The sequence below is a fragment of the Schistosoma mansoni genome, chromosome 1 (genome assembly GCF_000237925.1).
Source record: "Schistosoma mansoni strain Puerto Rico chromosome 1, complete genome".
NCBI classification, from domain to species: Eukaryota; Metazoa; Platyhelminthes; class Trematoda; order Strigeidida; family Schistosomatidae; genus Schistosoma; species Schistosoma mansoni.
The window spans coordinates 21,015,990-21,040,697 of record NC_031495.1 but is presented as its reverse complement, the minus strand read 5'-3'; the positions used below and the strand labels follow the sequence as shown (position 1 = coordinate 21,040,697).

Below are 24,708 nucleotides of genomic sequence, written 5' to 3'. Positions count from 1 at the left end.
AAGAATTCAAATTATGATTTACATTCTTGGTTAAGGTTAGGAATTATACTTAGGGTTTTCATCACGAACTGACATCAACTATAATGCCAAAACTCTATTTATAGAAATGTATAATTGAATTTTGCGCCAAAATCTTATGATCACTTCTCTTGTAGACGCTTAATTATCATGTTTTCTCTAAAATCTGTTGTAAACCGACCGTACGTAAGCGTGAGGTACCGAACTTAGCGCCGTGACCTTGAAAGCCCGCGAAAGCTTTTGATTGGCTCGTCCATGTTCTTTAGTCTCGCCATGATTCCATTGCTACTCCATCTACTTGTCTGTAAAATTCATCGTTAAACTTAAAGTAGGTATTCATAGTACATTTCAACAGAGGTTCTTTCATTTTACTTACTGGAATCGGTATCTCTATTTTCTTTACTAGCACTTGTTCACATATGTAATCGATAGTTTCAGTCAGGGGGATGTTAGTGAACAAAGATGCTGTGTCTAGTGATAACATGGTTTTATTATTTATATCCATATTTTTTATTGAACCCACAAATTCAAATACGTTTTTACCACTGTGCTTAACCAGTTCTTGGTGTAATTGTTCTAATAATTTCACTAACCATTTTGCTGTTGAATGGTATGGTGAGTTTGACATGTCCAGAATTATGCGTAAAGGAACCTCAGGTTTATGAATCTTAGGTAGGCTATAGAGTCTAGGGGTATATGTTCCAGAGGGCTTGAGCCCATTATAGGTATGCTCAGAGATGTATTGATATTGTTTTAAAAATTCTAATACCGCAGTTAGTTGACGTTCAGTCTTTTCATTGAGGTCTTTACATGAACCAAGCTTTTGGAATTTAGTTTGATCACTCAGTAGGGTATTCATCTTATCTATGTATTAGAATTACGGTGCCGAATCCTTTATCAGGTTTAGCGATAAGAATGTGTTCATTCAATTTTAGTTTCCGGATAGCTTCGTGATGTTTATCAGTCAATATACTATTTGTGTAATGCTTGTTGATTTTAAATTGGTTACAGCAATCAACCAGCGTGGTTTCGAATCATTCATGTTCTACCTTTGTCGTGGGCATTAGGTCTTGTGTCTGGGTAAATAGATTTTCAAACTGAACATCAGTCTTCAGATGATCCACATGTCTACGACAATCACAAAACTTAGAATCTAATGATAAAAACTCTAGTTGAGTCCTATTGAGATTAACGGAGGAAAAGTTAAAAACATACCGCTTACAGTCATCTGGTAAATCCGGTTTAAATATCTGGTTGTCTAGTCCTTTGATTAGGTCGATTCTTTTTTTGTTTTCCCTCGTTCTGTAAAATATCATAATTATGGACTTAGAACTGTAGAGCCTGATGATTATGTTATTAAAAACGATTGTTCGCTCAAATATTGTTCATTTTTGAATATTCTATAGGGATCTTTAAACTGCTAACGTGCTTTTATTTCTGTCTTTCAAAACTCAACCATAAGAGATGTGCTATCTAAATTGCTATGAAAACTAGGATAGTAGAAGAAAATGGAAGTACTAGTTAGAAAACAAAAGGTGATACTAACACCTTTATATTAAATATCTTTTGTTTGGAAGTAATCTGATCCACTCAGTCCACTAAAATACGCCAATGAAAGTCGACACTTTGTTAAAGGGTTGAACAAAGCCTGTTGGATAGTTTGTAACTAAATAGTGTTAGCTTACTGGAGACTATTAGTTAATTTAAATATTAATGGGCTTTTACATCAGTTTCACTTTATAATCTATTTCTAGTTGGATTATTGTAGTACCAGAAAACCTTATGAGTGCTGAATTTTTTTCAGGCTTCTTACATGGATAACAAATTGGCTGAATCTCTCGAAGAATGGATGAAGTATGACAAGGTAACTGCTTTTTCGCTTTTATGTTATCGATTCTGTTTAAGAATGAAAGCACGCGCTCACAAATTAAGTTACTAAAAGAAAAAGAAGCGTGGGATGAGTTACGGAAGTTATTGCTAGAAAGAATGGCATTTGGGACTGCTGGTTGGTATAATCCAGAGTTTCACTGATATGTTGTAGGGTTACGAGCAAGAATGGGGCCAGGATATTCTCAGATGAATGATCTAACAATTATACAAACAACACAGGTAGCAAAAATTAGTATTAATCCCTATCTCTTTCAAGGGTTTACTTAAGTATTCACTAAAAACATTCTCAGGTCTCAAGTCAGATGGGATTATAGTTGGTTATGACGCTCGACATAATAGTAAAAAGTAATCATTTTTTCAACTAATATGTTCCATCCGTCTAGATGGGCGTTTATTGTCGCTAATATATTTGTTAATGCTGGCTGCAAAGTGTACTTGTTCAAAGATACATTCCCAACTCCTATGGTTGCATTTGGCGTTAGGCTCTTCAAAACAGCCTTGGGTGTTATGATTACTGCCTCACACAATCCGAAAGATGACAATGGTTACAAAGTAAGTATAGCTTTCTTAATCTAGTTTTTTCAAGGTTTACTGGTCGAATGGATGTCAGATAATCAGTCCTCATGACAGTGGTATATCAAGTTGCATCCTTGAAAGCTTGGAACCTTTGGAAACTTCATGGAACATAGATAATGTCGAGGCGAATCCTCTCTGTTTAGATCCAATGCCTAAGCTTTTGAAAACCTACTGTCGACTACAGAAGAGTAGACTTTGTTTTACAGAGTAAGTTGTGTTTGTTTTACCATATATATATATATATATATATATATATATATATATATAACTCTACAAAAAGTAGAGCAAGAATATTTGATCGATGGATCTACCTTAATCTGTGACTAGGTAGCTTCCTTCATACTTCGATAAACGTTTAACAAAAATAAATAATATATCTATTTACTTGAAATGTTTTTTCCTGAAACAGATTGTTGTAGCTTTTTCATTGTTTTTCTTCTGAACGTAGTCCACTAATATTGTACGTTCACATTCTTGGAAAACTTCTAACTACCCGTTATTCTGCCATTAAAAACGTCTCTCGTGAGATAAGATGATTCACAGTTTTTGTTTTGTCGACTTATTGACCATGTTACACAAAAGTTGTTAATCTCCGATCAGCATCAAAGTTTGAGTATTACAGTGGTTGGTATTTTAGTTTTTCCCGACCGTTGCTGCTACCTTGACGTGGTGGTCGGGCTTGCCTATCGTGATGAGTCAATCGAGCTATACTGGCTGGAACAATCGTTCCTCAAGGTCCTACCATACCAGACAGGTCGGTTGAAGAGCGGTAAAACTAAAAGCAGCGATACCAAGGTCCGAAGGCGAAGTTGTACTGCTGACTGTACAGAGGTGTGACAGCAGTAAGGTGTTTCCTTCAGACAACCAGCATGACAGCGATGCTGCCTTCCCACAAGGAGGGGTGGGGTTAGAAAAGGTCGACCCTAAAAATGCACATCTCGCCTTATCCCACGGATTTCCGTCTCCGGCGGTAAGGTCCTTTGAAGAACGGAGCTAACACAAAAACTACCCACAAAAAGGTCGTGTGTGACCGACCTCAAGCAGTTTTCCCTTGGGCACTGTGGTCACGCTCTCAGGTCGTTAAGACCAACACTAATCCGACTTCTTTTTCAGGTCCTTCAAGAAATACCCTTCCACGGTGTGGGCTACCGGGAAGTGATAACTGCCTTCATACCTCTAACAGCACTCAAGACCACTGTATTCATAATCAATCTCCTTCTTCACTTCCTACTATTCCTTCTACCTTGACTTTCAACACTAAACTTCCTCTTTCGGTTTCCTCCTCAAGTGTCACCATGGCCAACGATTCTAGTGCGCGAAACGCTGTCCCAGGTCTACTAAAACCTCGCTCCAAACTACACATTGGAGCCTTCAACGTACGTACCCTAAGTCAAATCGGTCAACAGGCCTCCTTAGCTAAAACCCTAGAATCTCGTACCATTGATGTATGCTGTGTCTCCGAAACACGCATACAGGATCCTAGTGTGGTCATTCACTTGACCTCACCTCGCCAAAATGGACAGCCAACGAAATACACCCTCCGTGTATCTGGCGACCCGTTGGCTAGTTCTCGTGGACTTGCAGGTGTAGGCATAGCACTAAGTACAAGGGCAGATAAGGCACTACTAGAATGGATCCCCGTTAACAGTCGCCTGTGTGCTGTCCGGCTAAATGGATCCGTAAGAACTCGGAAGGATAGGGACACACGTCGTTGCCTTTTTGTCGTTTCTGCCTACGCTTCCACTGACTGCAGCCCTGATGAAGTGAAAGATGACTTTTACAGAAAGCTCTCTGAGCTTCTTCAGAAAGCTAAGCGCTCAGACATAGTAGTCGTAGCGGGTGACTTTAATGCCCAGGTAGGCAGCCTAAATCAAACAGAAAGACATTTAGGTGGGTGTTTTAGTATTCCGGCTCAACGAACCGATAATGGTGATCGTCTGTTGCAACTATGCTCAGACAATCGTTTATTTTTAGCAAGCACTAATTTTAAGCATAAGGAGAGACATCGTCTAACATGGCGACCACCTGCACCAAACCAACGATGGACTCAAATAGACCATATTGTCATCAGTCATCGTTGGAGAGGCTCAATAGAAGATTGTCGCTCGTATTGGAATACTTGTTTAGACTCAATACGAGCGCGCATTTGTCTGTGCCTCAATGGACGCAGGAAAAGTACACTAAGAAGACCCATTAGGATTGAACTGGAGGACGAGAAAGCCAAATGTGAATTCCAGAAACAACTGAGTTCACATCTAGGCAGTTCTGTAAACAAGACTGACCCAGATGCTGCTTGGAAAGACATACAAACAGCTGTGGAAACAGCAGTAACATCTATTAGTTATTTAAACCATAGGGCTCCAAAAAACCAATGGATTTCTTCTAAGTCTATTTCACTGATGGATTCGCGTAAATTCATCCCATCAGGCTCTGAACACGACGAAGAGCATAAATAAATTAGATCTAGGTTAACTAAAAGTCTAAGGAACGATCGTGAGCGGTGGTGGGCAACGAAAGCAAAAGAGATGGAAAAGACAGCGGCTGTAGGCAACACCAGGCAACTATTCAGACTAATAAAGGAAACCGGAATTAAGAAGTCAAGTGTAAGTGAGACAATCTCGGAAAAAGACGGAACCCTTATCTGCTCTCAACCCAAACGTTTAGAACGATGGGCGGAACACTTTAAGGAGCAGTTTAGCTGGCCTTCAGCTACTGCACAACTACCCACTATTCCCAGAAAACCTGAATGGAACATTGAAGTAAGCCCCCCGACCCTACTTGAAGTTCAAAAGGCTATAAGTAATCTGAAACGGGGAAGAGCAGCTGGTCCAGATGGATTGGCCCCAGAGGTCTTTAAATATTGTTGTCCAATTTTAGCGATTAGGTTGACTAATATTCTGGCTAAAATCTGGGAGACGGACGTGATCCCATCTGACTGGTCACAATCTCTGGTTGTCCCAATATATAAGAAGGGGCCAAAATCATCCTGTGATAACCATAGAGGGATTAGTCTGACTAACATAGCATCTAAAATACTAGCCTCAATAATTATCGGGCGCCTAACTAAGACTCATGAACTGCAAACACGAGAAAATCAGGCTGGCTTCAGACCTGGTCGTGGCTGTATCGACCACATATTCACTATTCGTCAAGTTTTACAGCACAGACATGTTTATCGGCGTCCGACAATGATAGTTTTTCTTGACTTGAAAGCAGCATTTGACTCTGTAGACCGAGAGGTTCTGTGGCAGTGTCTGTCATTAAAAGGTGTACCTGAGAAGTACATAAACCTTGTGAAGGCTCTTTACTCGAACACTACCAGTCGAGTGAGAGCTTATGGCGAACTGTCATATGATTTTACAAACTCAAGTGGTGTCCGTCAAGGCTGTCCACTATCCCTATTTTTGTTTAACTTCATTATAGACCTGTTGCTGGAAATAACACTCTCGTCGACTGAATTTTCAGGAATTGATCTTCTACCAGGAGGTTCACTTATCGACTTAGAATACGCAGATGACATAGTCCTGTTTGGTGAAGACGCTGGCAAAATGCAGAGTCTTCTGTTAGAACTGAGTAATAATGCCAGGATGTTTGGGATGCGTTTCTCCTCATCCAAATGTAAATTGTTACTCCAGGACTGGCCTGCGTCAACACCTGAACTAAGGATAGGGAGTGAAGTAGTCGAACGCGTGGACAACTTCACTTATCTTGAAAGTCTGATCAGCCCTAATGGGTTGGTGTCTGACGAAATCTCAGCACGGATTCAAAAAGCTCGTTTGGCTTTTGCCAACTTACGTCACCTATGGCGAAGACGAGATATCCGTCTATCGATTAAGGGACGAGTATACTGCGCATCAGTTCTCTCTGTTCTACTTTACGGCTGCGAAACATGGCCATTAAGAGTAGAAGATACTCGTAGGTTACTAGTATTTGACCATAGATGTCTTAGAAATATTGCTCGCATCTGCTGGGATCACCGGGTAAGTAATAGTGAGGTTAAACGCAGAGTATTAGGGAATGATGGTAAATCAGTTGATGGGGCGATGAATCTTCATCGACTGAGATGGTTAGGCCACGTGTTACGTGTGCCTGAACACCGATTACCACGACGCGCAATGTTGACTAGTGTAGGGGATGGTTGGAAGAGAGTTAGGGGCGGCCAAACCAAAACGTGGCATCAGTGCTTGAAGTCACTAACTTCTAGTCTGAGCCATGTTAGCAGATGCAGACTACCTGGTTGGGGTCCGTGTGACTATCGTAACCAATGGTTGGCGACTCTGTGTGACGGCTCAGAATCGATCACAATGGCGTAGGTGTATACACTCTTTATCTTCCCTTAAACCTTGAGAATAAAATTGCTTCATAACTTTTTTCCTTCCTATACTATATCCTTATATACAACCTTTCTTTATATACTACCACCACTAAATTAATTACTTCTATGAATCCGGTGTTCATCTTGTTGTGCCAACGAGGTATGGCAACTTGTACCGATGCATATATGTGCCTGGTCCTACGTTGTAGCTGACTGACTGACTGGTATTTTAGTTTATTCATGGGATTTTGGGAATTACTAAACTATTTCAAGCATTAAATTCACTTGTTATTGTTTACTTGAATCTTCCCATTGATGTTTAGGACTGCAATTGGTCAGTCTCTTATTGGCATATTTGCATACTGTGTATATTGCCTCGATATTGCCTTAATTCACAAGCATGGTAAGCAAAGATGGATAGCGACTAGCAGTGGAATCCAGGACGTGCGTTTCGTCCTATTTGTAGTTAAGTCGATAATGCGATAATGTTTGGAGCGAACGGAACTGGGTTCGAGTCCCTGAATGAACATCAACTCTGGGATGCAGGTACATCCAGCTGATGAGTTCCAAGTAGGACGAAGCGCGCGTCCTGCATTCCACTGCTAGCCACTATCCATCTTCGCTTATTTTAAGCATTGTTTTCAATACTGCTAGTTCTATAAGCTATGCAACAAAGCCATTCTAAGGATATTTGAAGTTCCGAGAAAATTCCTTTCTATCAGCTTCAAATTCTTGATGTTTAGGACTGAAAATCTGGATATTATTGCTCGTTCAAAATCAAATACAGTATGTCGAAGTGTGGCACGTCGTAGTTCTATCATCCTTGAGAACTTGACAGTGACATTGATTGGTATTTTGAATTCAACTCGTATACATTTTTGTTTTCTATGTGAAAAAGTGTGTAGGCTGAACATAACCAACTTTCCTTCGAAGTAAAACGTATTTATAATGGTCTGTAGTTAATTTGTAGAATATATTTTTCTATGTTGCTTACTTTTGGTTTTAATTGTTAGATCTGAAAATATAAAGTGTAAAACGTCTTTTGTGTACACACCTATGCATGGTGTAGGTTGGGAAGCAGTTAAAACACTAGTTTCGTGTTTTGGGTTTCCTCCACTTGAACCAGTTCCTGAACAGGTAGGTTCTAGTTTCCTGAAATCTGATCTTTCAAATATATATGGTGTATCGTAAATATGTCAAAGTTTTCAACTACCCCTCTACTCGATTAATACGTGAACACAATGCAAACACATTGGAAAATATATGTTACTCATCAAACATGTGTAACGCTAATATTACTACGAAAATTTGACTTTTAAAAAATTCTCTTCACGCCTAATTACATAGAAACAGTCATACTTAGCTTAGGTCATTCCGAGTTTCGAATACAGATTAAAATTAATGAACGTATTGTTGTAATATTTCGATGACCGGCACTTCAGTAAAATACCCCAGTAAGATTTAATCTCTTGGTAAATCACATTCTTCTTGTTGTTTTAGGTGGATCGAAAATTTTCAACGGTATTCTTAAACTTTTATTGCAAGTTTCAAGCTTGTTGATCAACTATTCAAACGAAATAGCTTTTCGATGTTATTATGTTTACTGGTAACAGCAGTCACTGTCTACTTCAATACGTGCATGGTACTATTGTTAATGAAACTGAAAGACTGTATTGATTAATAAGTAGATTTTAGCCCAAGAGAAACAACCAACCGTTTCAAGTACTTTACAATTTAATTCCTTTAATATTTTTCAGGATGCGTATAAGTTGTTCTGTTTCAATAGGAACTCCTATTTTTAGGCTTTTCGGCCTGGATACAAACTAGAGGTTAAGCGTTCGCGCGCGGGATCGTGGATGCGCACTTCTGAGGCGTCCCATACAAGAACGAAATGGTCGTCAAGTGCTTCCAGGTTTTTAATGGTGGTGTAGCTTAGATTGACTCGTGAACTCAACTTAGAAAATACTACAATCTCCACAAATTCCCTAAAATCGATAAACAAATATTAAACGATTGATTCTTGTTCCGATAAATGACAGTTTTAATTTGAGTCAGCTCATGGTATATCCTAACCGATTCACTAGTATCAATTGTAGTTTTAGTTTTGAGAATGATTCAGTTAGTACCAAAAGTTGGAACTTCATATTAGAATTTCGAGTGCTTGTCGTCAGAGTTATGTCTCTATCCACCTAATGCTTTCTAATCCTTTAATCTCTGAAGCGTATTGATTTGTTACTGCATATGTTTCAGGTTACAAAATATAAAATAATTTTCACCATAAAGTATAAATTGGTTTTCGTTATTGACTTCTCAGTGATTTAGTTGATATCCAAGACTTAGTCTAATTTACACTTAATCTTGGCAGTTGTACAGGGGTTCATATATTCATTGCGGTTTTGCGAAATAAAACCCAGTTAACTCTATTCAAATACATTGATAAGAGTTTCATACTATCTATCCTAGTGCGTGTATGGATAGTCGCTGATTTTCATGCCAGATTACCTTTTAACAATGCGGATTTCAGTAATCGTACTGTCTTGTTTTATAAGCGTATCGCTTACATAAAAGTCTCGAAAATTCATAATTTTATACTTAAAACTATTCTTTGAAATCTCTTAAGATAACGCCTAATCCAGATTTTCCAACCGTTGACTATCCAAATCCAGAAGAAGGTCGTTCTGCACTCAATTTAGGTATTAAACATGCGGAGTCTATTAAAAGTACTATCATTTTTGCCAATGATCCAGATGCTGATAGACTAGCAGTTGCTGAAAAACAAAAATCGTAAGTTGATGATCACATTTAATCTCAGTCAGTTTACTAAAAAAAGAACGTGCTGTATGTTTGTAATTAAAATAGACAAAGATTTCTTTGTAAACTTTATATAAGTTTCTTCTTACCTGAGGTAAGTTTAAATCAGCTATAATAAAATATTTACAATTGATTGGTCACTGTACAGTGACTAATATCACGTTTGTCCATTTGTTTAGTACCGATCAAATTTCGTCTATCAAGTTGTAATGGGGACACAACCCTAAGTGACTCGATATCTCATGCACTATGTCGATATGTTAGGTGGTTAACAGTGATCGACACGTTCCGTGCTATTTGGAAGTTGTCAACATATACTTGTAGTTTTGAGGGAATTAATATTTACTGGTAGATTCAAACCTGAATTATTTTTTCCTGGTTAGCGTTTTTTAGCTAGTTAGTTTTCTACGGAATAGGGTCGCTAACCCCATGCCCAATCCTCCTCCTTTATCCGGGCTTGAGGCGGGCAGTAGCCTCAGAAGGGCTCCAGACGGAGCGCACATACGATTGAAAAACATCTGGAGCTCAAAACAACTTTCAACCAACACCAAAGCGAGAATTTTCAACACAAATGTCAAGACAATTCGATTGTATGGGACGGAAACTTGGAGAACTACAAGAACAATCATCCAGAAGATACAAGTGTTTATTAACAATGGTCTACGAATAATACTTCGGATCCGTTGGCCAGACACTATCAGCAAAAACCTACTGTGGGAGAGAACTAACCAGATTCCAACGGAGGAGGAAATCAGGAAGAAGCTCTGGAAGCGGATAGGACACACATTGAGGAAAGCACCCAACTGCGTAACAAGACAAGCCCTCACATGGAATCGTGAAGGCGAAAGGAGAAGAGGAATACCAAAGAACACATTACGCCGAGAAATGGTGACAGACTTGGGAGAAATGAACAAAAATTGGATAGAACTAGAAAGGAATGCTCAGGACAGAGTGAGTTGGAGAATCCTGATCAGCGGCCTGTGCTCCATTGGGGGGTAACAGGCGTAAGCAAGTAATTAAGTAAGTCAAACCTGCGTCACTCAGCTTCACAGCTTGAAATATCACCACTGGCCTGTTCGGACAGCGATGCGGATTTTGTAGGTCAGTTAATTTCCACTGAAATTAAGACCTGTTTATCAAGCCTTATTCTTTTCTTATTATGCCAGTTACGTTAAATAATTCCCGTAGTAATAAATCTATACATCTATCTGATACTAGTTACCACGGATTACGAACATAGCTTTCGTGAAGACCATTAAACATATTATTTTTTCAAATCCAAACAGATCATTATATATTTTGACTGAAAATGTTTGTCTTTCTACAAGTTAATATTTTATTAATATTTTACTCAACAATATCATATGTATTTAATTGGTAGTGGTCAATGGAAAATTTTCAGTGGTAATGAACTTGGAGCTTTATTTGGTTGGTGGTTATCTTTGCAGTGGAAAATACACAATCCTCATGTAAATCGTATGTTACTACAAAAATACATTATTCAAATTTTAAATCGTTTTCTTTTATTAATCTGGGATTCAATATGACTTTTAAAAAAAATAATAAAAGTTTGTTGTTTGACTAATCCAATTTTACTGAAGCTAAGAGTCAAATAGGATAGATATTGTATTTGTTGAATAAAACTAAGTTATCATAGTTGATTATATGCACATAGACCTTGTGATACAGATCTTTTGTTTTTATTCTTTTCACAGATGTGTGGTCTGATCCCTTTTCCTCTACACTTGATATTGGAATTTATGACATCCTGATGTCCTAAATATTTTCATTTTCACTAGTATTAAGCTTAAAGATTTACTGTTTTAGAAATCTATTTTTTAGTGGGTTAACTTGGTACTTATTGTTTAAATTCTATCTTATCCAATCAGCCCAATCATGTACGCAATGGCACTTAGTTATGATTGTTAAAGTAATATATATATATATATCTTATCTTCAAATCATGCTGCCTGGTCAAGAAGTCAGAATTCTAACAAACTCTAGTAATCAAACGGCCATAATGTTTTTAATGTAGTTAAAGCATTAGATTATGTTTCATTTTTGTTTGTAATAGTCTATGAGATGTACATTGTTGGCAGTTATCTAAGTGGCATTCAAAAAATAATTGTTCTGTGCGCAATAAGTTTATGTCATCTTCATCAGTTATGCGAATGACAGTATTTCTATTCTCACAAAACGATTACCAACAATCAGTTGTGTATTAAGACCTATTGTGCTATTATTTATTCAGTGTAAAATTGACTTACTACCATCAATCCTAACATCTTTTTTGAAGAACTGTTGGCAGATTGTCTTATTTACTGTCGATTCCGCTGTAACTACGTACAGGTTGTAATTATGGTAATGTTGCATCTTCTGAACTGGGTAGTTTGATAGTGAAGTTTGGATAGTCTCTCTAGACAGTATCATTTGTGCAAAGTTCTGAAAGAAGTGAGCTATTGGAATTTCTTCATAATTGACTAACATCTGGTTCTGTTATGTTTTAGTTTGATTATTGTTAGCAATTGTTCTGTCATTGTCTGGACATTTATTTTGATTGTCTTTCTCTTTGACTTGATTCCGAACCTTATAGCTGTTTGTCATTTTTTAATTGGTTAACAAGTTAGTCTTATTTCAACATGTTTATGGATTCCTGAATACTATGCTCCCGAAAATTCCGTGGTCTTCTTTGTATTACCTCTGTCCGACACTTCAACATTTTCTCCATCTCACTTATGTCCACATTTGGTTATATACATCAGTATAAGTGGGAGATATTTCATGACGTTTGGTAGCTATCATCAATCTCCTGAGTTAAAAATCCTCACCATTTTGCACGTATTTTATCATCCAGTCATATGTGCCACTGAAAGTAGTTTGGGAAATACTAGGGGCTACCAGACCAATGTACAACAGTGGTCGGCGCAATCGTTAGTTAATCGGAGTCTTGTCGGAAGGTACACACTTCCTACTTGAGATCCGCCTGATATTTGTCATCTATGGTTAAAAAAGACGTTAGGTGACACAGCTTGAGTCAAGTCGTAGGGTTTTGATTTAATTTCTTATCTTCCATCAAATTTTAAGGTTAGCATTATCTCATACTTTCTGTTTTGTTTAGTTTTTTACTACCATTGATTGGTTATTTCAAATTCTTCACTTATCAAGTTCATTTTCTATTATTGTGCTAATTTAAAGTGTTGTCCATCTAAGTACATTTATACCAGATACTGTGTTGTTTATCACCGATAATAATTCCAAGATACATTAATATCCTAAAAGTTATTTTATCCAATCAGTGTATTTCCATTGCTCTATTACTGAAATAATCATATTTATTATATGATAAAGAATGATATATCAAAAAGTAATTGTTGTATTTCTGGACTTATATGATATGATCTCTACATTCACAAATTAATAGACTGATTACATTTTAGGAATTCAGTATTATTTCGTACACACGGCTTTTAATTTATAATGTGATTACTTATAAAATCAGCTGTCGTTAACCGAACTCGATTAGCTCTAGTGAATTTAAACTCCAAACCGAATGATCAGAAGTCGAATAATTACAACACTGAATTACATTCTCACAATGTATACAGGGTACTAAGAAAAGATGGAGAATCGGTTGATGAGGTTGTTTATCTCGAACGATTAAGGTGACCGTGATATTTATTACATATATCTTACCAGCACCTATCTTGGTGCACGATGTTGACTGGCGTAAAAGTTGGTTAGGGGAAAGTTAGGGGCCGCCACATCAGAACTTGGCATTTATTTTCATTTATTTTATTATTAATGGCATCATTCTACTAGGTTATTGACTGTTGTTCAGAGCCACGTTGGTAGGTTTAAACAACTACTTGGTTGAGGTCCATATGATTATCGTGACCTGTAGTTGGAGATGTTGGTTGATATAATTCAGAATCGGTTACAATAGTGAAGATCCATCCATTCCTTATATTACTTTAGATCTCGAGTTCCAGCATTCTATAATACGTACCTTTTCATTTGTTCTTCTCGAACTATATTGTTAGTGCTTAATCATTCTTATTTTCATTACCACATTATTCCGACTCTATTGGTATTCCTATCATTAACTTTGGCTTGCTCTGTTATGGTATAGCAACTTCTGCTCATACGCATGTATGCCAGGCTCTGATTCGATTATGACTGACTCTGATTAAAACCAGTGAAATGTGTTTATGTTTATGTTAGAGATGTCTAAAAAAATTTAGATTTGTTAGGTTTCACAACTCGTCAATACCTTTTCATGGCTCAGTAAACTATATTTTTTAAATTCTCTCTTCTTTGTTGTTGTCTACCTGATATTCTAATGTATTATCTATTTTTATTATTTATTATTATTTATTGTTCAAAATTCATTATCATTTATGGATACGAATATAATGTGTAATTTAATTGCTGTTTCTTAAGGTAATGAGAGATTCGTTGTAAGGAATCAACCTTCTTATCGATTCCTGTTGTTGCGCAACAGTCGAAGTATTGTTATCCGATACTTTGTTAGATTCTTCATTATCGTGCTACTCTATTAGTATTTAGAATGTAGGTACTTGGTTTCTATTTTATTAAGTGCGCGGAGTTCAATAGCTGATAGATTAGTTAAATTTTTTCAATACCAATCCTGTTTAACTGACATTATTTTGGAAACTTGTGTAAATTGAAATGGTATATGTAATAAAAACTTCGTACAGTTTAACTATATTTTCTATCTACATAAAATACTGCAAATCGTATCTGACCTTAGTTTCATATATATATATATATATGACTTTAAAGAATATGCATAAAACATGTAATTACCCACTTTGTTTATAGTTAAATTCATAAAAATAGGTTCACATAGACTAGTTAACTTCTTAATTATCTGATAGAACATCACATGTTTATACAATGGATACTGTTAAAAAATTTTAATATTTGGAACTTCAGGTATATATATATATATATGCATATATAGTAATAATGATTTAACTACAAACTTGAATAAAAAACTATTTGTATTAAAGATTCTTATGAAATAGAATTGTCAAGATACTTAGCAATCAGTCATATTTTGGTTTATGATTAAATTATTTAAATTTTCAAGATAGCGCTCATCTGGGATTGAAATTAATTTAAAAAACATTAAGCATCATAAGGCGGTAGATAACTGGTTCTTTTTGGTCTGCGACTAGTGTCAGTGTGTAACAGTGTAGTTTCCGAAGGTTTTCTAACATCCAGTGGTAACAGTATATTAGTAACGCTGAAGCTCGGCAATGTGTTCGAGCTCAATGATGGTAAATCAAACAATGTCACCACTTTGAAACACTGACTTTGGCAACTTGAAAATGTTTTGCGATCATCTCAGTGACCTCCATATCATGCATTATTTGCCGATACTGGGACTGGGTCGGAAGAGCCTAAAGGTGCCCTGTTGTTGGCATAAAATAGTGGTGGGGGAGCAAGTTGTATAAAACTGATACCTGAATTAAGGCGTTACCAGACATGGCTTCAAGTAGAAGCCATTTGCTATCCTGCTGACGTTTTGTTTTACTATTATTAAAATTAGAGGAAATCCCTTAACCGAAAAATGTCCTTGGTCGTATTTTTAACTAGACCGTATCTCCTGTTATGTACTATTCTTGTTCATTGATTTTTTTCGATTGTGCTCCCTCTCACCCCTCTATTTTGTATGGCACTTGGTATTTTTGTCGCTTAGTTGTATCAGAATATATATATATATATATACATTAGAGGTGACCGTTTCACTTTTTGTCCCATACCGCTGTTAGATAGAAATTTGTTGCAGTATCATTCTTTGTAATGTCGAGAAGTATCTTAAGGTTAATAGCGAAAGTAAACTTTTGTGATGAACCTTGTTATATACGTATTTTTTTAAAGAAAAAAACAACTCGAAAATGAACACATTTTTTTCACTTATTAGTTTCATTCTTATTTTGAATGTTCAGGTCGAGAGAAAAAAACAAAACAAAATTTTACTACCCAGTAATATAGCTACAAGAAAGTATTTTTGAAAAAATACCTGGACGAAACAGTTATGTAGAGAAATACTAAGTAATTGTTAGCTTGATAGAACAGTAGTAACAATAATGCTAATGCAACATTGCCTAATCTGTTACTTTTCTGTTAGTTTGTAGAAAATTAAACATTGTCCATTTGTTTTCAAGTTTACCTGTTACTATCCTTTCCCCTTAATTTTTACATGAAGAAACGTGTTCATACTCCTGTTTTATGTATGTAAGCTTATGTCGAATAAAGCTAGAGTCTCATATTCATCTTATGGTGGTCATGTATTACAGACTATATTTATAGAGAATAATCAATATCATTGAGAGATCGACAGTTCACCTTTTGCTGTTTGCTTTTCGTGCACTTAGTATAATTTTGTTGTTAAACTTGCAGTGCATCAAAATTTGCCAACTGTTAACCAATGTGAAATAACGATATTTTTGAAGGCTTTTTTTACAAATCAGATTAAACTATGCTCAAAAACGAAGTAAGTTTCAAATAGAATCTAAGTATATTGTTTTTACAAAACAGTACAACAAGTAAAATGGCGAAACCCATATTTGATGACTTGAATCGTATTCAGAAACTACAGGGTTTACTAAACTAAACTGTAGGTACGTTTCAAAGTCAGTGAAGTACTAATTTCTTTATGGAAAACTAAGCATTTATGACTTATATATAAGCGAATGAATAACTTCACATTCATTAATTATTATTTCTATCAATTCTCATTAAAAACAATTTAAAATAATTGTCTCTCTGACTATTTATTTTTTGACAAGTGTTTTGTAGGTCCAAATGATTAATTTTTTAATTGATTTTTATTGTAGCGTAATCTTCTTTATTCTATCTAAATAACTGTTATTTTCATCTGGAACGTTTATTTTGTATGATATTGGTCATAATTTTTAACTTACTGATATTAGGATCGATTATAGGCAAACATTAGTAATCGGAAGTACTTGATCCTTCTTATATTCATCTATGTTTCTTGATAAATTGTAGATCAAGAAAAATGTCGACCATTTTTATTATGGAGTATATATAATAAATTGTTTACTATTACTCCCTTGTTCTCTAATTTTTCTAACCTTTGTAAGAGTTTGCCTGTTTCAATCACTTAGCGTCAACTATTCTACAAGACAATAAAATTACAATCCCTGCGAATATATCAAATCCTGTAGTGAGAGTACGGAGTATAGCTTCTGAGAGTCTGTGTACTGCCTACCTCTTTTTAGGTCACGTGCATTACATCATGATTATTGTAGTTAGGACTTTTCCCTGCCATAACACGAGAAACTAAGCTAAGCAATTCTGGACTTCGGAATAAACCATAGGAAGCGGAATCGTCATCACATTTTCGAATCAGTTGAATAACCAGTTAAGGTTCAAGGATTGGTGAATGTATGATTACATTTATTTCTACGATATTATACCCATCTATAATAATTTCCAGGTCGACCATGCATAAAATAAATAAACTACCAATATGAATGTAAATTGTTCAAATTCTGTGTGCGATGCTCAAAATTAATTCAATCAGAGCTTTAAGTATATTTTATTAAAATTCCCCAGATTAAAGATAAATACATATTCTAAAATCTTTTAATTTATGATGGTTCTGCTATTAGCATATACTTTTTTGCGCCTTACATCACGGACTGACCTTAGTTAGAGAATCATTGGAAGCTAGGCAACATTGGATAGGTTTTTCGCCCTAATATGGGACTGCTCTGCACTACACATCTTCAACCCCACCGCGGATCAAACCCAGGACCTTTAGGTCTGGTAGCGAGTACCTAACTTTTAAACCACTGAATTGGTATCCCATTGTTTACGTCTCTAACTCCAATCAATTCTCAATGTTATGCAACCATCGTCCAGTGCCATTGGTTAGTCACTGGCTCACTCTCGACATGGTTGAACTCCACTGGTCACGATTGTCTAAGGTCATTTTGTGATATGATCTATGAAATTCAACAATCTCCACAAATCCATACTAATATGTGTCTTTTCGAAAACATCACCTTTTTATATGTACTAGTCGTGTATCATCTCTTTTTCGGAAGTTTCAGTTTCATTTTAAAAGTGTTGAGGCATAGCTTTACTTTATCTGTTCTACGTTTATGATAAGATTTATTTCAAGTCGTTCAACTTCCTTTCGTCATTTGTATGTTGAATCAAGACAAAATCAGGCTATAGTCGGTTGGATTGTACGGGATTATTGTAGGATAGTAACGACGAAAAATTTAAATTTGTGTTTCATACCTTTTACAATCCACACTAAATTTTCTATCAGTTTCTCATTATTACTAAGATTATTGTTCAACGAGTTAAAATAACAGAACATAAAATGCATTGTAATATTTAATTTAATTTTATGTTACTATTTTACAGCTTCCAGTGTTGCTGTATTATCTAGTACTGTGTCTTCTAAAATATTAAAAACTATTGCCGAACACGAAGGGTTTCGTTTTGAAGAAACCTTAACTGGTTTCAAATGGTTGGGTAATCGCTCATGTGAGCTAGAATCGCAAAATATTAAAACAATTTTCGCTTTCGAAGAAGCTATAGGTAAGATTCATCATTATTCCTTACTATACACTCTTCTTCATGTAATTTGTTTGTCAATAAGAGAAATCACAAAGGTCTATTTTATTAGATTGTTTCTTTTAAACTCTTTACTTTTTTGTTGACACTTTGATTTAATATCAAATTTCCCTAAAGCTTCAACAGAATATCATTTAATTTTCGATTTACTAAGCTAGGAATTATATCCGCCTATCATATATTTATTAATACAATCTTTAAAGCTCTTCTTTTAATCACATGTTACAACTGCTTCTTTAAGATTATTTTACACTCTCATCTAACCCCACTGTGATTATTAGAGTGGTTCATTGTAGGTAACTTATAGAGAGTTCTCCTTCTCAAAGTCTGGTGAAGTGAAAAGAGAGATTTAAGATTTCTTTAGTAAAATACTAGTTTTGTGGATATTTTCTTGCTGTGGTATTATTTGGTTACCCAACCACTTACATAGACCATCTTATTAACAGATATACATTAACTAGGAAACACAAGAAGCGATATGAACCAATGGGTATTTGAGATATTAATTCACGTGCACTTCCACATTTAAAAGTCTAATTCACTTTAAGGTAACAAGCTATACAGGTCCTTGTGTCCTCAACAACGATTAAGTCTAGCTGAAGAATGGTTGGAGTGGCACTCACTTATTAATAGTTTCGGCATGTGAAAGAAATGTTTTAAAGTTGGTCATGAACGAATATATAAAAATATTTCCAATATATTTCAAGCGATGGTCTATAGCTACACAGCAAAACTGAACACATTACTATGCAGTGGAATGGAATTTTGCAAAATCATATCAATTAATATAACAACAGAAGGAACAACACCAAATGAATTTTAAAAAGCATACCGAAAAAAAATCGAGCTAGAGTACAATTCAGTATACCAACTTCTTTTTAACTTGCTGATCACAGACTGCTAAACTAAAATTTATTAAGCAATCACGATTACTATTTGTTGTATCTAAAACTTGGATTTTTGCAATATCACGTACAACTTGATCACTTGAACTCTAGAGCCTTCCAAATCGCAATTTAGAAGACAAAAGACGAGTAGGACAGAATCTTATTCCAAACAGTGTCAAATATGGTACAAAACACTCAGATATTTATAGTTTTTAATAGAAACGAAATCATCATTACAGTCATCCAATCCGCATGCAGGGGATTTTAGTATTTGTCCAATAGGGAAGCTACACGTCGAGATTCTGGAATGTTCTTTAAAACGATGGTTGGATGGATCGTCTTCAGCTCTTTCATAGCTTCTCAAAGATTCCTTGAGTTTGTCAGGGACCGTCCTCACACTATTCTTTAAATTTATGAAATAGCATGATGTGAATATGAGTTATTTTTAATCTCCGATGCACATTAACAGCGAATATGAGAAGCTGAAAAAGCCTACAAGTTAGTAAATAATGTGTATGTTTTATATCACATTCATCTTTGCTGATACTACCACATAATTTCATTAATTGACATACTGACTAGATACTAACTTTTATATATATATATATATATATATATATATATATATATATATATACAAGTTTTAGGTATAACAAATAGTAATCGTGATTGCTTAATAAATTTTAGTTTAGCAGTCTGTGACCAGCAAGTTAAAAAGAAGTTGGTATACTGAATTGTACTCTAGCTCGATTTTTTTTCGGTATGCTTTTTAAAATTCATTTGGTGTTGTTCCTTCTGTTGTTATATTAATTGATATGATTTTGCAAAATTCCATTGGTTAAATCACGTTTTAGTTGTCAGTCAGTCATGACTATTTCGTTGTTTTTTATTTAATTCCGTAATTTTGTCAGTTAATTAATTAGTAAAATTATACAATTATTTTTTCATGGATTTCAAGAAATCAACATTGTTTATTTTTAAATTTTAAGTTTTTTTATTCTGGATAAATTCGCTTTCATAACCCTTGAATTTACTCTTGTTATCAGGTTTTATGTGCGGTGATGTTGTCTGGGATAAAGACGGTGTTGGGGCTTTAGCAGTTATGGCTGAACTGACTGCTTATGTTCATCGTAATGGGAAATTATTATCCGAGCAATTAATAGAGATTTATAACATGTAAGTGTTAGTAAATGGATTATATTCAAGAGATCTTAGCCTTTATTGATTTTTATCAGAATGGGGATTTGTGGAGATTATAGTAATTTTAGTAATTAAATTCATGATTTGATCCAAGCTAGACCACCATTGAAAACCTGAGGAGTCCCATACTAGGACGAAACGACCGTTCAGTGCTTCCAGGTTTTCAGTTGTGATCTAGCTTAGATCGACTCATGAATTCAACCATTAAACTTTATTGGTTTATTGGCTGGTAAAAACACTATCAAATCTTAGGTCCACAATGTCTTAGGACTACTTGATTGTGAGAACTTTAGTTTCGATTCAATACTTGGTCATTAAGCTCTCAGATGAGAGGCGGGATATAGTTGATCATTCATAAATTTGATATGATACCATGTTCAAGCAACTACTCAAGTAATGCCTGTTATAAACTTGGTAAATATTTGTCAGTTAGTTATTCGAATAATGACACCTGATATTTTGTTCATCCTACTCTCTTCTTTTCCACCTGGAAGAGTTTCTAATCACTTTTGGAATGGAATATATGTTCCCAGCTATTTGCTGAAACTATTCTAGTGCGTTGTACAGGGTATCATCTGGCACCTAAATCAAATTATGTAGATTAGTGTTCCCTACATTCATGTCAATCATTCTCCTACGAAATGCTTTAAATATCATATTATTTCGTCTTAACTTTATTCTCTCTGCAAACTACGTACTGTCGACTATTAACAGTCAAACATTTGACTTCATTAGTGTATTCGAAATTCATGGTTTTTTTGAAAACAAGTTTACCGGGTAAACCTTTTCTGGGTCTCTAAATACTTTCGTTTTTAATTGTTGTCACACAGTTGACTTTTTGAACTCTGTTCGTACATCATTATAACGCTTTTCTTAACGTTAAGCGCAGACACATGTACACACCCTTTTTTTCATAACTGATTACTACAATCTACAAAAATGAATAACCTTCACGAATTGATTTTTCCGTCTCACATATAATAAGGTCAATAGTGATTTAATTTTGGTTTTTAAAAAATGCATTTGGAACTAATCGTCATCATGATTCATTGGTGTTAACTGAACAACCATGCATTTTCGTTTTTGTTTTTTTTTATATAATAAAATTTTAAGTTTATGCATATTTGTCAGTTACTTCACACTTTTGAATTGACTAGATTACATCAGTTGATGGCATATCCACATATTCTTAGATTACTTATACATTCTAGTCAACTTCCAAGTGAATGCAATTTGACTATCCGAAAGATCGCGAATTTTTTTGAAATCAGATAAATGCATGATTTTTAAGAATCAAAGTAGATAAAATGCTTTGGTCCATAACTTCCTATCGGTTAACTCGGAGTATCGTAAACTATTTTTGATGGAGTTTTGTTCTCTGAGCTGGATGGTTTGGTCGTGAAGCTTTCATCATCCTTCTAAACGACATCATCAGCAGCACAAACTTCGGGTAGAAGTGAAGTGTCGTGTGAACCACATGTGGAGAAATTCAAACACTTCACTTCTACCCGAAGTTTGTGCTGATGATGTCGTTCAGAAGGACGATGAAAACTCAACGACCAAACCCTCCAGTTCAGAGAACAAAACTCCATCAAAATCATCCACCTGAGCAACAAACCTTCACCACCATCGTAAACTAGGTTTTTTGAATATCCTATGATGGTTGTGTTGTCATTGTTACTAATAGTGACGCATAAAATTTTAGCCTTCTAGGAATTCTACTTCATCTGAACTCAGTCTTGTTCGTTGTAGTGTAGTGTACACGGGGATACATGTGAATATTATGTAGAAATCACATGTTTATATTGTTGTAACAAATATGTTCCTACAGACTATGAATTTCCTCGACAGTGATTTTATATCAAAGATCATAGTTATTTTTAAACCTTGTGAGATTAACTATTCCCTTTATTATGATGAGTTGCTAGGATCTTGAAACAAATTCCTGAAATAGTTCAATCATCAAGTATTGGAATCTACATTTTGACTTTTCTATTGTTTGTAAAAATCAGAATTCATCCAACAGCTATAAATCACTTTTCTTCCATTATCGTTTGTGATAATCTGTAAATATATCTTGCATACAAAAGTTGTCTTCACTTAAAGCTTATTTCAACCGTAAACTTTTCATTTATTCTAATAGCCTTTTGAATACTTTAGTTCAATGATATGAACACATCTGGGGGATGAAGTGGTATGCTTCATTCCAGTCAAGATTATTTCATTAAGTACTTCAACTAATAACCATTTTATGAATGTTGATAATTTAATTAAGTAATTAACATGGGAAGCGGAGATTTTTGAAATCTTAAGTTTACATCACTGACTTATAGTAAGAACCATGTATTTTAGACCATTTTTACCGATTGCAAAAATAAACACCTTTGTTTGTATTTCATATACTTAAATTTATATTATACGACTAACATTGACAAATGATTACTTTCCTTTCTGCCTTTTCACGTTACTATTTATTCAATATCAGTTATGGTCAACATATTTCCAATAACGGTTATTACTTTTGTCATGAACCGGAAAAAATTGTTAAGATGTTCAATCGCATACGTAATTGGCCTAATGAACCTGGTCCTAAAGGTTATCCCCAAAAACTTGGTCGGTTTCAAATAACTGGTATACGGGATTTAACAGTTGGTTATGATGATCATTATCCAGATTTAAAGCCGGTAATATTAATTCAATTCCACACTAATGTGAAACATTTCCTGTTATTGTTTTTAATTAAAGTTGAATTGGGACTAACACTAGGATCTGGGATGCTTATTTCATTCTACTTGAGACTCAGCTGAGTGTACTTTAATCTCACTGTTATTGTCTGTGTTAAGACTAGAACTGTGTACCTTTAATTTCAAACGCTAACACATCATTCACTATGTTGTTGAGTCCAAATAGGCACTATTTTGTGCAATCAGCATGAATTTTGTTTATAAGAGTATGGACTTTCCCTTTGTTAATATCTTTCATGGTATATGCGCATTCTAAGCAAATTACCGTGATGTTACGATTTAATCATAAGTTCTTATTAAAGTTGAATGATGATTGATAATATAATCCAAAATATACGTTCTGTCCTATTGTCCTGCTTCTTTTTCTCAATTCAATTTATGTATTATTTAAAGTTCATACCTGTTTCGAAGTAAATGCAACATGCGAAATTCTATCATATACATAGGACGATAGGAATACATGTGCATTACACAACAATGTAATCACGTTTTCATCAATCTTGGTAATTTGTGTTTTATTATATTGTGCTCATTTAATTAACTTAGGGTCATTGAATCGGGGTCAAGACATTTAATAAACTATTTGTGTGTAGTAATGCAATGATATAGATCACGTAAACCGATTAAAAAGTTGACTATACCATGGTAAAAAAAAGTATTTGGTTTCAAAAGAATTCATCTTATCAGTAAACTTAGTAGGTGTAACACTACGTATTACATGCAAATAAATAATAGATTACAGTGATTCTTTTTTCATATTTTTTTCATTCATATCTGTAGTAATTTAGTGCTTTAACGCTTAACTCTTTCGTTTAATCAACCAATGAAATATCTAACTTAATTTCTTCTTTTCTATCCAGGTATTACCTGTTAGTAAGTCAAGTCAATTGATTACTTTCGACTTCTCAAATGGTGTGACACTAACGCTTCGTACAAGTGGAACTGAACCAAAAATTAAATATTACTCTGAATTGAGATCGAAACCTGGAAGCGAGTGAGTGACTCAATTTCTGTAACGTGATCGTTTCTTAGTACGAAATCCCTCAGTAATCCATACTCCCAGCATATTTTGATATCGTATTTATTATTTTCAAGACTCATGGAGAACATCTTAATAATTTGCAATGCATTAGTAATATCACCTTTGATAGTGCTCATCCTATTCGTTGAATTGTTTCGTTGTACATGTCACAACTTTCTGTTAGATTCTAACTTGTAATGACTTACTGACAGTACGTCTATTATGGGACTTAGCTATCCTAGATCTAATTTCAGAATTGATTTTGAGTAGTCTTCTTTGTAGGTTTTCGCACTACTCCTTGAAAGATGCCCAGCTTTTCATGCTTTTAGACAATTTTTTAATTTATACATCATCTTATGAAAAAATATTTTTAAATCATTGTTTTCAAAGTAATGTGCCACATTGTTTGTTTCTTTTTCTTATATGTATCCACTTAATCTATATACTTATTATTAATAGAATGATGTAATTCCGTCATCTACTTTACCGTAATACACAGTAACACGGTATAAGTGAGGAAAATAGTGAGACTAAAAGGAAAGAAAATAACAAGAATAGAGGACAATTTATGAGAGAAAATATAACATTTTTGAAAAGCTG

The 24,708-nt window shown here is 34.9% G+C and overlaps 1 protein-coding gene across 1 annotated transcript; it reads left to right on the top strand.

Moving 5' to 3' along the window:
• Positions 1–279: 279 nt before the first annotated feature.
• Smp_085150 (putative phosphoglucomutase) lies at positions 280–24,085 on the top strand (the record flags this gene model as incomplete). Its single annotated transcript, XM_018793617.1, has 14 exons — positions 280–346; positions 1,823–1,882; positions 1,924–2,023; positions 2,060–2,127; positions 2,165–2,253; positions 2,292–2,460; positions 2,495–2,691; positions 7,813–7,936; positions 9,420–9,583; positions 10,992–11,086; positions 18,044–18,220; positions 20,190–20,319; positions 22,829–23,027; positions 23,948–24,085. Exons 2-14 carry the CDS (start codon positions 1,832–1,834, stop codon positions 24,083–24,085), a joined length of 1,701 nt encoding a protein of 566 aa, XP_018648111.1. The 5' UTR covers positions 280–346; positions 1,823–1,831.
• Between the last annotated feature and the right edge of the window lie 623 nt (positions 24,086–24,708).